The following is a 17,914-nucleotide window of genomic DNA, read 5'->3' on the forward strand; positions in this document are numbered from 1 at the left end:
AAAGAAAAGTTTTTGCCACCATTTCAAACATTTTCTTAAAAAATTATAGTTTGCCATATATTGATCAGCAATATCATCTACCCCTCCTATGAATCTGTTATATTCATTTACTACCACTGGCTTTATAATCTCAATTATACCACTTTTTGGTTTTTAAGTACAATCCCTGTTTCGTTATTGTAATAGGAAATAGAACATGAGAACATTCCTTTTATCTCCACGCTAAAGCAAGAATGTCATCAACATCTAAGCTTTTGTCTCATGAACTTTCAGTTTCAAATTTTTTTTATTCATTTGAAGTGGTAATTCTTTTCTATTTCATTACTGTTCTAGTGAAATGCATTTTAATTTTGCTCGATTCAAGAGCCAAGTGCATACCAGAATAATGCCGATCTGTGAACATATGAAAACCACAGTCGGGATAACTTTGATGCAGTCATTCTGCAAGATGTAAAACTGTTAGTGCAGTTACAAGTAGATCAGTTCCAATAAGGTTAACCCACTGGATTGGTATAGTGGTTATTGCAAATCAGCTTATTTCGAAGTCAAGAGTTCTAAGGTTAAGGCAGTTACTTTTATACGGATTTGAATATTTATATCGTGCATACTGGTTTTCTTTAGTGGTTGGGTTTCAATTAACTAAACATCTCAGAAATTATCAACCTGAGACTTTACAAGACTACACTATATTTACATTCATACATATCATCATTGATCCTCTGAAGTAATATCTTAGGTGGTTCTGAAGGCTAAACAGAAAAAGATGAAAAATGACTCTAATAAGGTTAGTGATAGTAGGAGCCCGGAAATGAATTTAAATAGCCACATCTTGAATTGGATGAAACAAAAACTTTTAGTCCCAGTTTTATAGGTTTTTGTTTATTAAAACATTTGAAAATGGCACGGCCTTTAAAAAAAATAGCGCTTTCATCAATGCATACATCATAAACTGGAGTGAAAAATGCTTTGAATTTATTCTGGAAACAGAAAACTACATTTTTTACTTTGTCCTACTTTGTATAGTTACTTCTATCTGAACTGGGAGGCGAGACATGGTGAAACCAGTACATTTGCAAAAATCATCTCTTGAAAAGACATCACTAAAAAAGGGCTGCTAAATAATCTTTAATGGAAGGTTTAGTTTGTAAAGCCGTGTTTATAACAATATCAAGAAATGCTTTAATTCCTAGTAGATCAATATCCTTCCTTTTTTTTTTTTGTCTTCAGTCATTTGACTGGTTTGATTCAGCTCTCCAAGATTCCCTATCTAGTGCTAGTCGTTTCATTTTGGTAAACCCCCTACATCCTACATCTCTAACTATTTGTTTTACATATTCCACTTGTTGCCTGCCTGCACAATTTTTTCCTTCTACCTCTCCCTCCAATATTAAAGCAACTATTCCAGGATGCCTTAATATGTGGCCTATAAGTCTGTCTCTTCTTTTAACTATATTTTTCCAAATGCTTCTTTCTTCATCTATTTGCCGCAATACCTCTTCATTTGTCACTTTATCCACCCATCTGATTTTTAACATTCTCCTATAGCACCACATTTCAAAAGCTTCTAATCTTTTCTTCTCAGATACTCCGATTGTCCAAGTTTCACTTCCATATAAAGCGACACTCCAAACATACACTTTCAAAACTCTTTTCCTGACATTTAAATTAATTTTTGATGTAAACAAATTATATTTCTTACTGAAAATATCCTTCCATTTATGCCAAATAAATCTACGAGGTAGAGCATTATTTGAAAATTTCTCTTGTACGTGTCATCGGCACATTTATTGGTTTCTTTGACTATTTCATCTAAAAGTTCATCATTAAAAAAAGTCCAGAACAAACTAGTATTTTACCTGGTGGGGCTTTTTATCTAGAATCCAGACATTATACTGTAAAAAGAATTTTGGAAAATCTGGGCAGTTATTATATTTACTTCAGTTTGTATTTGCATAACATCATCAGTTTCCATATAACTGTCTTCATTATTGCTATCGCTACTACTACTGTTAACATTTTTTCTGGTAGGAAGGACTTCCCTGTTACAGTCCTCAGAATAAGAAAAATAAGAAATGAACACATCTTATGATGAGAAAGAAGTATATATTTCTTCCTCTATCAATCGACAACTTGGCCTGGCCCAGCCATGCCCAATAGTTCTCAAAATAAATATTGTAATGTTGTGTTTTTTCCCTATTATGTTCATCATGATGTAGTAGTAAATAAAAGCAACTGTGATGGAAGACCTTATCATAACATCATCATCATCATAATTATTAAATTATAATACTGAATTTTAATGAAGCAGACATAGTGTCCTCCATATCTCTATGAATTTTAGTAAAGATATCTTCATGAAAAGTAAAAAAGACGAGATATTGTAAAAAATTAATTATTTGAAATTCTGTAGATCCATTTAAAAAACTGTTGTTCATTATAGAAGTATGATTCAAAAACCTTGGGAAGAACATGGATTTCTCAAATATATAACTTTACAAAATTTAGCGAGGGCTGAAGAATCAGAACTGTAAGTCAGAAGAAAATAAAACCTGTCAAATGAACTATTTGAAATAATGTTTAAAGATAATCAACAAAAGTAAAATTGAGCGATTTAAATTGTTATGCATAGGTGAAAGGCAACCTAACCTTCTACTTTTTAGATATTTATTTGTAATTTGACTACATGTATTTAATTGGGTTGTAGTTGTCAGAATAGTTACAGTCAAGCAAGCCTCAAGTTTTTTAATCTGTCAAAAATCATTTATATAAAGCAAGTACATATAAATCAAGTATATAAATCATTTATTTAGCAAGTACATAGTAGTTGACAATTTATAATGTAATTCATTGATCGTTATATTTTTCTGAGTTTAATTGTTTATTATATCAAGCTCTTAATATTTGATTTTTTACTTTCTACCTATTTATTTTATAAAAAGTCTTCATTGCATGTTTCTTAATTACATTCCTATAAAAAAGGGACCATAGTTATTTTTATTTTTTATTTTTTTATTTTTAGTATGAATACATTCTGACTTATTTTTTTAAATTTTATACGTTTAGTGGCAATGAATTATTAGAAATGTACTATATATAAAATAACATTATATCACTTAAATTTTGACCAGCTTGTTAATTGTACTGTTCCTTCTGAATCTGTGTGTAATTATTATTTTAATTCTGTACATAAAAAGTCAGTTGTTCCATTATATGTTTGATATCATGCTGTATTACCAAGCTTATATTACAAGTAAATATTTATTTATAAAAATTAAAATTACAAATTTTTAAAAAAGTTTATTTAAAAGTAATTTTTTTCCTTAGTGGTAATGAATTGATATTGGAATATTTGTTTCTTGCAATTATTATTATTTTTTTTTATTATTATTGTATATTTGTGGGAAGTCATTAAAAAAATTGTTTGACTTTTTTTGGCATAATTCAACAAATTCAGTTGTAAAACAAAAGTTTGATACTAATCATGTTGTAGTATTTATTGTAAGTTTATTTATATTTTTTAATTTTTTTAAACATACTTAAATTATGTATAATGTGTAAATATTGATGTGGTGTTTTACTTATAATTTCTGTAAACATAAGTTTTTGAAATATATGAATGAATTTTTCTTTTAATTTTTTTTTATTAGATCGATTTCAGAACATTGAAAAACTGTATGCTATGTAATATTTTATGTCTTCTTATCTTGTGTTACTACAAAAATCTTATATTCATTCATTTACATATTTTATATCAATAATCTTCAATTTTCCTTATCTACTTATAATAAAAATTGTATTTATTATTAAAATATGTGGTTCAATAGCCTGTTCACTTTTTTGTGATTAGTTAGGCATACAATGTATAAAATAATTACAAACATTTCTAGTATTCCTGAGAAATTGTGTAAATATTTTTAATTATTCCAATTTTTTTCTTTGAAAATGAGTAAGAGGACTTCTGCTTCAATTTTTGTTGTGGTGCTTATCCATATTGGCAGCTGACATGATGATTTTAAATTATTAACTGCAAACTAAAGCTGATAGTATAATGGTCATAAGGGCCATTTTGTGATGGTTTAACAAGTGTTTGTCTACTTTGTTCTCTTTTTCTAAACATCTTCCACTTGACACCTGACTTGATTACAACAGTCCATAAATGCAATAATCGGTCATTACTGTACATCTGGAGTATTCCATTTAACTCCTTTTTTGTTTTTGTAATCTATGCGTACTTGGTAGCATTTAAACATGGTTTTTCCATGAAGTCTACAAGATGGATCTTATGCAACCTTAAATCTTTAGATTGGTCAGCATTGATACCTCAGCCAATCTATATGAAGCATAGAAAATATATATAGCATTTGGAGAGTCTTAGTATGATAGACGAGCACAAATCTTGGGTTGCAGACAAAGATCTCATCCTAAAAGAAATCATCCTGCTTTTCTCTACATTCTTATTTTTACTGATTATCCCTTGTGAACCCCAAAAGGCAGCTACTATAAGCTTCTCGGTTGTAGGAATGGCCTTTGCCATCTTTGGTGCAGACTCCTTACCGGCAGCCCATTGTCCGGATTGTTCCTTGGTCTCAGGCATGTAGTAGTGGATTCAAATTTTGTCTACAGTAATGAAATGATGCATGAAATCCTGTAGATTTCACTGAAGCAGCTGTGAACAGCTCATGGAATACCTTATGTGATTTCATTTTTCGTCAGTTGTGAGCATTCACAGCACTTGTCTTGGGGATAGCTTTTTCATGTTCAAGTGTTGATGTAAAATATGCAACCATTCAGTCGAAACATCCAAAGCAGTAGCGATTTCATACACATTCATTCTTCTATCATCCAACACCATATCAAGAATTTTATCAGTCATTTTGGTTAGTGACCTCAACAGGGTTCCAGAATATTTGGCATCACTTGTGCTCATATGAGCAGTTTGAAAATTTTAAAAGGGCCTATAAACTATTTTAATTGAATTTGCAGATTCACAATAATATTTATCAAGTTTTTCTTTAGTTTCCTGAGGCAACTTTTCCTTCATAAAGTAATATTTAATCAAAATGTAAAACTCTTTAATTCATTTTTTAGAAATCACTAGTTTTTTAATTAAAACAGATGCCAAACACCGAGAAATAAGCTGATCAGGTCAAAACTTGGTGTGCATTCTTCCAAAAGATGCTACTAACTGAATATCTCTTTGATACAAACCAGTAGCGCCAGCTGACAGTCTTTGCACTGACTTTTCAAACCACCTTTCTATTAACACATTTCTAGTTATGAATTTGCCCTTATTGAGTTCCATTCCTTACACTTGTCTCTAATTTAAATTTTCTATCAACTACTTTAAAGGTTTTTTTTCAAATATTTGCTCTGAAAAGGTATCAACAATGTAGGATACACCCTGTTGAATACCACATTTAATAACAATTTTTATATGTACAGATTGTTTTAATTCTAGTACATCAATTTCAGCTCATATTAACAAACTACTATAATATTCCCATCATTTTTGTTTGTGAAATCCTGTTGACACCATCTGATAATTAATACTTATCATATTAAATGACCCTGCTCTATTAAAACAATAATTGATCTGAAAACAGCCCCCCTTTGGAGATTAGCAATGAAAATTGCCTTTTCATGTTTAATTTAGCCATGTAATTATAACTTTTTTTCTAATGAACCATCAGATGTTTTCTAAAATCATGTTCGTGTTTATATCCTAATGTTATATTAAAAACTAGCTATTTACTGCTGATTAGTTCAATTCTGTTATAAACTATGCTTGTTTTGGAGATAGAATATATGTATAAAAAAATATAAGTTTATAACAATTGTAAGCTTTAAGTAGGTTGGTCATTTTTTGGTCATTACAAAGAATGAAATAAGATATTTGAAAATTTTTATTAATTGAATATAGATTGGTTGTAAGGTATAATTATGGATTTTTTTCCGTCGTGGTACAGAGGCCGGCCTGGTGCAGGGATGCCGCAGATTCCACAGCGAGTCCAACAAGCTGTTGGTCAGGCTGTCACACAAGCTGCTGTCAACGAACTGACGAATGCATTTGCTAGCCGTTTCAAGTAGGCATTTCTACAGTATATATCCTGTTCAACGTTTGAAAAGAAATTATTCTACTATCGGGCACAAATAAACAATTAAAATAATAAAAAAACAAAATTATTATTTTCAAATAAAATTTAGTAATTCTCTTATAAATTGATAACTTTTCTTTTTGTATTTAGTGTTTTATTTTTTATGTTTGAGGGATGGCAGGATTTTTAATATAAATTATATTAGCCAGATTATTCATTTCATGAATGTCTAGTATTACATACTGAAACAAAAGCAGTTGTTTATTCTGTGCCTGATATTTCATGTTTCTGTTGTGTGTGTTTTCATCATTTGCGGTGGTTAGTGCGTGTTAATGCCTTTACATTAAAAGAATGCTGTAATAATGTTTGTGGGTATTGTTTTGTTTTGTTTTATTTTTTTTTTAATACTAAACTGTTTTTTCTTTATTGCTTTATTTTAGTAATAATTGTTTTTGTGATAACATGATGTAATATACATATATTAGTTATAATTGTTTTTCTTTCCTTTAAAAAATATTTTTATTCAATAAAAACTTCTGCCAATATCTTGCCCGAGTATTTTCAGTATTTGTCATGTGTTATATAAAATAAAATAAATGGTACCTGGATAATACAGTTATAGTTATTTGTTTTAAATTACAATATATGTTACCACTTTATTTATAACTGATACAGTTTGATGTTATAGTTTCCCTTTATTTTTTCATAAAAAGTGATTTATTATATTAATGTATGTGTTGCATATTATAAATGTATAAATAAATAAGTAAAACATTCCATCTATTTGTAATTTTTTTTGTAATCATGATAGATTTATTTATTGGTGGTCATTATGATAATAATATTTCATGTATTTAATTTATCACATTTTCTACATTTTTTTTTTTTTTTTATTTTAAAAATTGACTTAACAAGAGCTTGATTATATTATTAAAAAAAAATGGATTCATCTCTTTTTAATATTTTTATCTTAATGATTATGTATATACTTCCTAACATTCAAAACAGCTCTAAAGATGGTGGAGAGGGTAAAATTTTAGTATTTGGGTTCCCCTTTTCGTGTAATATATCATGAATCCTGTTCTCTACATTTAGATTTTCTTCTTTTTTCTGAATTCTGTACAGATGTAATGCAGAGCTTTTTGGTTCCTAATACACAATGAAATGATAATTTAAGAAATCATCTGATGTGAATTGAATAAATTCTACAATGATTTCTGTAATTGGCATAGTATGCATTTGAGATTTATTAATTACTTTCAGTGAAATACTCTACATTTGTTTATTATTTGTTAATTTATGTCGTTAAATGTGGGCTATGTTTTATGTGATTTTTAGTAATTTTAGATTTAGTTATGATAAAGCATAGTTTGTTTAATAAAGAAATTAATATTTAAACAATTTATTTATAATTACTTGTTTATTTATTGAATGATTTTCTTTAGTAATTAAATTTTTAAGTTTTAGTTATAGTAATGTTAATTTTTTTTAAATATAATTTATGTTAAAGTTTAAGTAACCTAACTGTAATTACCTGTTCTATTTCTTGAAAAGACATTTGGTGCATTTAATTTTAAAAGATTTAAATAAACTTTTCTAAAATCATAAACATCCTCTATTCTCAAGTCTAATTATGTCATTAAATTAGAAATCAAGTCAGCAATCGGAATTAAATATGTATCTGAGAATTATTCCTATTTTTCTAGGTTATTTTAAGTAAAATCTTGCCTTGTACAGAATTTTTAAATTTTTGTATCTGGTTCAATCATGATCTTTGCAGCTATGTTGTATTCTGCAGCTCCAGGCTAATAAAAGTTATAACTTTTTATTATGAATGAAAGGGTAATTTCTTGTAAAGCATAAAAAATTATAATCATCATGCAGATGATAAAAACAAAAAAAAAAAAACAGTGATGCTACTCCTCTTTCATTATGGAAAATTATAGAACATTTTCTTTGATAAGATTTCCTTTCATTAAAATCAGTGTTGCATTTTCTGTGTCGAATGCACAATCTGCTTTGCTGAACATTTTGTATTAGTTAAACTCAAAACTAATCTTTGACAGTCTTAACAGTTATTTTTTTTCTTAAAATGTATTATGTAATTTTTCAGAATGAATGATGTTAAAATCTTAAATATGATTGAACTTAATTAAATTTTCCTTTATAAATAGATATTTTTCAAATATTATCTTGCTTTTTATCCCACTGAACTAATTAATTGCGACGTTAATATAATTAGTATTAACGCTGAATTTCGGCCAAAAATAATAATAAAACTTTTACCAGATTTAATAAAAACACTTTCAGAAGCTTGTCACATCTTCAGTTTCATCATGTATTTTACCTAAACCACATATATAAAGCTGAAGATGTGACAGTTCACAAAAGAACTTATGGGAAAAAAATTAGTAAATGTTCTTAGTATTTTTTACTGAATATGGTAGTTAATACTTATTAAATTAATAAGATATATTTGTAAAGTAAAACTTGAATAAGAATTATTAACCACAAAAAAAATTGACTAAAATTTCTTAAAAAATAAATAACGTTAATGGTATTTTTAATAAAAACTTTGTGTAGTTTGTGAGTTCAAGTAGTTTCCAGTCAGGCTTTTAAAACAAGAGATTCAAAATAGTTGTGTTCATAAAGAGTTTTTCTATTCATTAGAATTTATTAAAGAATAAAAAGCCAAAATTGTTTCCGTTTTTAATTTCAATGCAATATATTACTGTTATATTATTATAGTGTACTGTTTTAAACCAAGTAAAACAATTATATTCTGTTATTTAAAGTTATTTATATTTATTTGTATTATTGTGTAATGCAAAATACTATTAAAAAAATGATTATAGATTAAATTTTGTCTTTATTTTGTGCTTTCCACAAATATACTTAATTTTATAATCTGTATAATTAATGTACATATTTTTATGCATAAAAATGGTTTAATATGTTATTTTCATTAATACTTTCTATATTTCACCAATTCTTACTTCTCTCTTTTTTTTAATATTAAATTTAAATTATGGGTAGTTTTACTTAGATTTATTAAAAATTAAGGTTTCTCATCTTGATCAAATCTTTTGCTATTTGATTTTTTTATCGGTTGAATTGAAATTGATGGGGAGCATTAATTGTTATTTTGAAAAATTTTATACATTTTGATTTTACAGCATAACATATCAACAGAATTTTTATACTTTAATTTAAAATATTCAGTTATATATTTGACATTTATGTGCAGATGTATTAGGTAAAAGAGTTGTGCCTGTATATATATATATATTAATTCAGTATATCCTTAACATGCTAAAGGTATCTTGTGTCTCATGGGTAAATGAGGCTTATTATTTACCACCTATTCTCTTAACAAAGAAGATTTAAAAAATATAAATAAGTTTTGAAATGGCTTCCATTTGAAATGTGCTTTATGCCCTTAGTAAAATTGGTTTTTTCTTTTGATTTAGTTATTGAGTTTTGATTGAGGAGGTGAAATGAGAAATAATAACAGAAAGTGATTATAGTATGATGACCCACATTTATATTATTTTATCCATTCTCAATGCAGATGTATGGTGTAAATCATACATGCATAACTTGTACTGTTATTTGTAGATAAATATTTTTTTCATTAGCATCTTTTATATGCATTCATTATTATCAAATACTCAGTTCAGGAAATCTGTACCCAGCATCGATTAAAGTTTTAACCTATGAATGTGCAGAATGTATTTATATAACATTGTAAATCCTTTATTTCTTTACTCCAACAATTTATATTTTTCTTTGTAGTCTGTTTACAGTATGTTACTTTTTAAAAAATACCAATTAAATACTTATATATGCATAAAACAATCGTAATCCATGCTTTATGAGATGAGCCTTAGAAATCTATTTTTTTTTTCAGATTTCTTAAAAGAAAAGAAAATAAACATTTATGAAGAACTTAAATCAATATACCTTCACGTAATCTTTAATTAACATTTGATATGTTTTTTGTAGAAATTATTTTAGCAATTTTTACTTCTCATTTATTAGCATTTGGTATAAATTTTATAACTATTTCAGCTTATGAAAATGTAAAATTCAATTTTGGTTTAGTTCAGCATGTTGGATGGATGCCAAAAACGTTTCATTTGAAATATTCTTCTTTCTTATTATTTGTGTCCTCTTCTACCACTGGATAGGTGTGAAGGTTTGAGATATTCAAAGATTCGTATTGTTTGTCTAGCAGTGTGGGGCCAAATTCCCTGTTCATTTATCATTATATTTGTTCTCTTTCCTTTCGTTAAGTTTTAAACACTGTCGTTACACTTTGGATTCATCCATAACAACAAAAACTTAAACTGTTACTGAATCTCATACAGTTGCATTTTTTAATTAAAAAATTAATAACAGAATTTGCTGCACGTGTCATACAATTTTCAGTGTTATCGTTAATTTTAGAAAAGCAAATTAAGAATATCTAAATCAATAAAATTATTAACAGAGATGACAAAACAAATTAACAAGACTACTGACATCAAATCAGCAAGAACATTTGATCTTCACAGTACCAATGCAAGAGCAGATGCTACTTTACATTCAGCCCTCATAAAAAAAAAGTTATTGTCACTTTTGTACTTTATTATAGATAAGTCAGTTCCTAAGTGGGTAAGACATATTTTGACTGGATCCTGCCTTTTTTTAATAATTTTACAGGCATGATAAGCTTATGTCCATATAAACTAGATTTTTTTTTTAATAGAATAAGTTATTTAGGATGTGCTATTTTATTTAAAAAAAGTTATTAACAATTTTTTGTCTGATTTCTTTTGCTGATGTATTTTTTAAGTTACACGATAACATTTTTAAATTACTGCTCCTCATCGATAATCATTGGCCAAATGACCCATTCCTGTGCTTTTACATCATCTATTTCATGTTAAGATGTGATTGCAAATTACCTTTAATAATTTTACTAATCGTTTTATGAAACTTTTCATAAATTTTCATTATTGTATTTGTAAAAATGAAGAGCAATTATAATTTTGCAGCTGTTTTAATAATAATGTATCTTTTTTCATTTAATTTATTATTCATTAATTTAATTTTCTTTCAATTAGTACTCTGATAAATTAAAATGTTGTTAATGTATTTGAAATGTTAACTAACCGTTGTTTATTGTTGACATTTTATTAATATTATTAAATGAATAATTTGATAAACAATCATCATGGTTAATTGCATTAAAAAAAAATATAATCTTGAAAGTTGATATTTTTGACAGCAAAATAATGTTAAGTAGAGGTAATTATATATGCATACTTTATTAAAAGTAAATATGTGTAGTTATTTTATATAATAATAATGTATTTTTGAAAAGTTTATGTATTATTAGCTTGAATAATGATGTATTATATGCAATGCAATGTATATAAAATATATAACCGTGCATTATTGTTACTGCTTTGTTATACTTGTACTGGAATTTGTATATTATTTATAACACGTTATTCCTAATATTTATTTATTTATTATTTTTTTTTAAATAAATAGTTTGCTGTATATTACCAGTTGTAATTTATATATATAGATTTTTTTTTCATGTTATGCTATTCCCCATAACAAATTACATTTTTTCAACTTTTATTAAATAATATTTGTTTACCTTACTCATTTATACCATAATTTTTAGTATAATAATTTACTTTTAAACCATATTTTTAAGTACAATAGATTAACAATATCAACTTTCCCACTAATATTTGCTATCTCTGAAATTATAAGAGAAAGAAATCACTATATGAGGGAAACCATTCCTATTTTTTTATATTGGGTTAACCATACATTACTGTCTTACATTCAATCACTTCTATTTTTCCAAAATTTGACATGCTTATTATCAATGAACACTATCATTTATGGTGTATTCAAGTAAAACTCATCATTTTAGAACTTGTTTACTCATGAGTAAACTTGGGTTCTGAAACCCATCCATTTAGAAGTTAATTAAAAGTTGATGTAATTCTTCCCTTTTTTTTTATTTATGGTCAATTTGGGGAAACAAATTTTTGTCTGTATATTACTTTAAATCAGAATGATTGATTACTGCACCCATTTGGTGTGTACAGCAACCAGAAAAGAAAAAGATTCCCTGAGAAGAACTGCAGGCAACCTCACTAGTTGGTACTAAGGTTTAGCCCTCTTGGCAAGAGTCAGACCTGGATCCATAGAAGCAATAATGGGAAAGAAGGAGATAGGAACAAGGATAAGTGATAAGAATGAAAAAGGAAAATATATCAGTGATATATATATATAAATCAGATTTTGATCTCAAGATCAAAATCAGAATTAAAGTATGATGTGATTTTAATAACTGCTGAATTGTTTTATTTATGGTGCATATGCTTACAGTAATTAAGAAAATAATATTTATTTATATTAGATTTTTATTTTATTTATTTATCTTTTTATATATTTTAATTTTACATATTGTTTGGTAATGAATTTTATGCTAAAAGAATGATGTTCCATCAGTTAGTTTTATTTACTTTGTGTATCTATCCATTACATACTTTGTAGATTACGTAGGTATTAGAAGTTTTTTTAATTGTACTGATAAAATATTGAGATATAAAAAATTTGTAAAATTGTGGCTGTGCTTATACTGAATTACTCGTTATTCATACTATTACAAATTAATAATCCTGTTTGTAAATTGTTTATATTTTTATTTTACTACAAAACATTTTAAGAATAACAGATTTTTTAGGGCCCATGTCTTTTCTTACAGTCATCCATTCACAACCAACATCTGAATTAAATTTCTGGAAACCAGAATGAAAATAGGAAGAAAATGCAACAAAAAATCCTGTCAGTATTAAAGAATTAAATATAAATATTTTATTTAAAAATAAAACTTAAACTATTATAAAGTACCCGATTTGATTTCCATGACAAAAACATTCTGAGAACAGCTTTTCTAATATTAATAATATTTCAACATGACATAAATGAATTGGAAGAAAAAATAGTTTTTTTATAAACTTAAATATTTTCCTGTAAGGAATCATACAAGATAGTTGTTAGATCTAAAAAAAAGCAACTTTTCCTTAGTCTAACTTAGAACACTTGAAAAAAACAAAAATAAATTTTTATCAACTTTTGATTGGTTGGGTGTATGAAGAAAGATCAAATATAGAAAGTATATGCTTTATTAACAAACAAAAAAAGTACAGAAGAGATATTTTTTTTGTATAAAAAAATAATATTAATAATTATTATATTACTTAACTTGTATGCCAGATTGGAAAATTAAAAGTGATTTCAGACATGTTAGTATATTTTTAATAAACTGAGAAGTAAAAAGGGTTTTCCCACAATTAATTTTTTTTTTTGTAATTTTTATAATTATTTCAGTAACAGCATTAATTATCAGTTAAAAGTGAACACCTGTGTGTATTTACAGGATTTTTTCTAAAGAATATAAATTATGTTCTTTAGAAAAAACACCTAATTTTTATCTTTTTTTTTTTTTTTTTTGCTGTGAAAAGCTTTATAATTCATTTTAGCTATACTTGTTTTTCATTATAATTGATAACTGAATTTTGTAATAAAATATTACTTCTTCTCCTGTCCTGTTAAAAAGTATATATATTTCTTCTATTATTATGCAATAGTGCATGGACTGTTACCTACTACTGTAAAAGTAATGTGATCTCCTCCCTGTTCATTAATGATGTATCAAAATTGGTGTTTTTAGCTAGTGTCTATTGATATTTTATAAATTATTCAGTTTTAACTATTCATGAATTAAATTAATTCAAATTTCTTAAATAAAATCATATTTTTAGATAATCTTTTTCATTATTTTTTTGAAAATTAGTTGTTGGATTGCTGGCTTAGTTTTGCTTTGTAAACATAATATGAAAGATGGCTAAATGAAAACCCTAAAAGTGAACCAAAAATTTCCAACAGTGTGACATTTGTTCTGTTAAATTAATAACTGTTATACTCTCAGTTTGAAGATAGACTAAAAAAGATCTGCCTGATGCCATAATGCCATACTATAAAACAACAATAGCGTAAAGAAGGTGGCTTCACTTCTAGCGTTATTTAAAAGAGAAAAAGGAGTTGTATTTGTTCTCTTTCTTGGATTTTTGTTATAATTCATCATATATGATTCCAAAATTGTGCATAAAAATTTGGATTGTGGTAGCAGTACTTCTTTCATTTCCAGTGACAGTTATTCCATCATTTTAATAAAAAAAATAATTTCATCATTAGAATTTTCTCCAGAGCATTACTAAAGCTCCTCACAGACATAGATCTATATATTATTATTTAGATTATAATGAACCCTAATTCAACCATTTTATTTATTTATACTTGTGCAGATAAGGACTGATAACCAGTTATGATTGCTGTAATTTTTTTTTATAAGTTGTTGAATGTTGTAGGATATGAAAAAATGCCAAATCTGACCGATTCAAATCCAGAACCATCTGTATGAAAGACAGTCGCCACTTACTACAGAGTTCATGGAGTGATAAATGTTACTGAATGTACTGGATCTGCCATATGGTGTGCTGATCACTGATTCATATTCAAATGAGTGGCTGTTTATCCACTATTGTATACCAATTTTCCTGTACAAAGGCGTGAACCGGTTGTAATCCCTCTGGAATCACTTATCTGGTCAAGAAGGGTCTTTTATAGAAATAATGTCATGTAGGAAATTCCTAATTCATTTATGCTCTTACTGTATTGAATAAACACGCATCACCATACTTAATTTTCATTTGTCAATGAATTGTGATAGGTTTCACCTTCTCATTACTTAAAAAAAAAACTCAGTGTAATGCATGTTGAAAGTTAAATCATCTTTCACTACTGCTGAGCCATTTTTGCACTGTGCTGCTACCTGTCGCCTGGTCTTTAACCATTCAGTATCATTGTTCCCAACTTATAGGACAGTGGCCCAATGTTATGAATTTTCAAAATACACAAAGTGTACTTTTAATGTTTTAATTTGACTCCTTTATATAAATTATTTATTTGAAGGTAAGATGTTGAAAGTTCCTAAGAATCTAAATGAGAATTTGTTAATGATGAATGAAAAAAATCTTAGGCTAAACCTAAACCAGGGATCAGATCAAGAGACCTACTTTAATCAGATTTTATAAATGCATTTATTATACATTTTAAGCCTTAGTCCTCACTATCAATTGGACTGATATTTTAAAGGTTTCTTGGTTGCAGTTCCTTAAAAATTAATTTTTTTTTTCTTGAGTAAATTTTCTCATTTACTATCAAAATATAATTAATAAACTTACAGCTCCTTTACAGTAATGGAAGTATGAAGTGGTTTTTTTTTTTAATCAGAATGCAGCAGTTGTCAGATATAATGGAAATAATTTGAATTGTTCAATTAATAAAATTCAATATTAAGAAAAAGATTATGCTTGTAGTTTATTAACTTAAAAATCAATTAAAATAATAAATTGTTTAGTTTTAGAATTTAGTAAATATTCTTCAGTGTAATAAATATATACAAATAAATATAAGATTTGCTGCCCCGTGTAAAATAAATAATATTATCATTCTACTATAATTCTTTGAAATAGATTATCATTTTTATTAAATTATATGTGTTCATTAATGTTTCTAACATATTAGTAACTTCAATGTGACCTTTATTTTAGTTTAGATAATACACCTCGTAATTTAATTAATGATTAAGTTATATCATATACAATTTTTTTTTACATTGTATAATTTTTTTAATGTAATTAAAATGGTTGCTTTAGTTTTTGGCTGCAGTCTTTTTACACTAAGGCTAATGATCCACTAGCAAAACTACTGCATCTAAAGGCATTCTTTTACTGCTAGAATATAAACTTAACAATATTGATAAGAATTAGTACATGCACTTCATTTTTACTTGCAGCAAACACAAAGTCTTACTGCCTGAGAATAAGACTGGTTCTATTTTTTTTTTTTAGCAGTAATTCATTTTTCTTAGGCTCTAGGCTTCATTGACATTGATGGAATCTATATAAAAGAATATAAAATCCACAGAAAGAAAACAACATATATTATTATATTGTCTTTTGCAGTTCTGATCTGTTATCTGAAGAACTGTGCTGCACATGTCAGCAAAATAAGATAAACACTTCTGTTACAGATGTAAAATCCCGCTGTAGTATAAATGTTAAAGTTTTCTTTCAAATTGAAAAATAGAATCAAATTTATAATTCAATAACTTCTTAAAAAATTGAGTATCAACAATTTCATTTCAGCTTAGAAACACAGTTTTCATAATTTCAGTCCTATATCATTTTATTGTAAGAACATTAACAAATTAATGCTAACTAAAGCATTAATAATTAAATGAATGCATGTTTATAAGCAAACAAGCACTTGCGTATTTGCATGCAATCAAGTGAACTTCGTAAATTAGAAGGAATTTGGCCATAAGTACTATATTAATTTTTGATAAAGATAAATTTATATCAAATAAATTCTAGATAAATCAATTTAAATTTACTATAATTAAATTCTAATTAACAGGAAGGATATAATCAACTGGACTGTGTAAAATAGCTGCTATATTTAACATTTTAAAAAATTTATAACAAATCTAATTTTATAAATAATTGTTTTTAACTTTAAATTAACGGTGCATTGTTTTATTATCACAACCATATTTTTTTTAAATGAATTGAGAGTGGTGACATCAATGTAATGGTTACAATAACCTTATTACAACAACCTGGCACTGGCTTATAATAACTCAAGTTAAACAGCATAGGGATATTTTGAGATCTAATGTGTACAAAAGGGAAGATGTTTTTTACCAATCTATTTATTTAAAAACAATTTAATTGCAAAAAAATTAGCTTGATTTATTAATGGATAAAAAGTTGCTTATTTTGGTACAAGTTCCATCTCGATGAGTACATTCTAAATTAATTTATTTTAAGCAGTTCCACTTTGTAGTTACCATTTTAGTGGATCCTCACTTTTATAAACAATAAAGATATGATAATTAAAACAAATTATGTAATTCATTTTCAATTAAAAAAAAAAAAAGTTAATTCTTACAAGAGTTAGATTTTGGTAATTGTACTCTAATTCTAGGTATTTTTTGTGGGCCTGCCACCTTGATATCAAGTAAGCAAACCTTAATTTATTTTAAAAAGTTGAACTATAACAATTTGTTTAATTTCAATAGCCCTACCAATAAGATATGAAAAACGAATAAAATATAAAATTTTAAGTTTATGAAACTTTCTATTAGTTATTAGTCAACAATCTGACAGTCTCTTTAAAGCAACCATATCAAAAATACACATTTAATTTGAAAAAAGGATTCTATTATATTTAGCAAACATTATTTTCTCAGCTTATATAATTTTATTTAGTTATTTAATCAAACATATAAAAAAACAAAAAAGTCAAGAAATTTTCTGTTTTAAAAGATATAATTTCAATAAAATCATGTAGAATATATTTTAAATCTATTTTTAATAAAACCTTTTCAATAGTATATATAATATAAATACATTTGCTTTAAAGTCAGTCCATATAAGAGTAAAGTAACGGCTTAATGTTATCACACCAAACAAAATGTAATTTTTATCTTTTTAATGTATCAAATTGCTTCAAATAAAAAAGATGCTTTTGATATGCATTATCTCCTGCCAATTTTTTTTGTTCTGGTAGTCTAAAGTGTTTAAAATTTTTATTAATTTTAATTTAAATTTACCAATCTAATTGTAAAAATAAGTGGATGAATCTATTTCTAGAAGTAAGAAGGCAGTAATTTATTG

The 17,914-nt window shown here is 26.4% G+C and overlaps 1 protein-coding gene across 5 annotated transcripts in view; it reads left to right on the forward strand.

Moving 5' to 3' along the window:
• Positions 1-17,914, forward strand: part of shi (dynamin-1 shibire) — a 219,921-nt gene that overhangs the window by 183,640 nt on the left and 18,367 nt on the right. For 3 of the 5 annotated variants that reach the window (XM_075372150.1, XM_075372149.1, XM_075372151.1), the window contains one exon: positions 5,967-6,083. The exons of 1 other annotated variant lie outside the window; for it this stretch is intronic. In XM_075372150.1, the coding sequence (XP_075228265.1) occupies positions 5,967-6,083 (117 nt within the window). Of the gene's footprint in view, positions 1-5,966; positions 6,084-17,914 lie in introns of those variants that run through there. One more of the 5 variants, XM_075372153.1, reaches the window with a different exon arrangement.

The sequence above is a fragment of the Lycorma delicatula genome, chromosome 7, assembly GCF_047948215.1.
Source record: "Lycorma delicatula isolate Av1 chromosome 7, ASM4794821v1, whole genome shotgun sequence".
Classification (NCBI taxonomy): domain Eukaryota; kingdom Metazoa; phylum Arthropoda; class Insecta; order Hemiptera; family Fulgoridae; genus Lycorma; species Lycorma delicatula.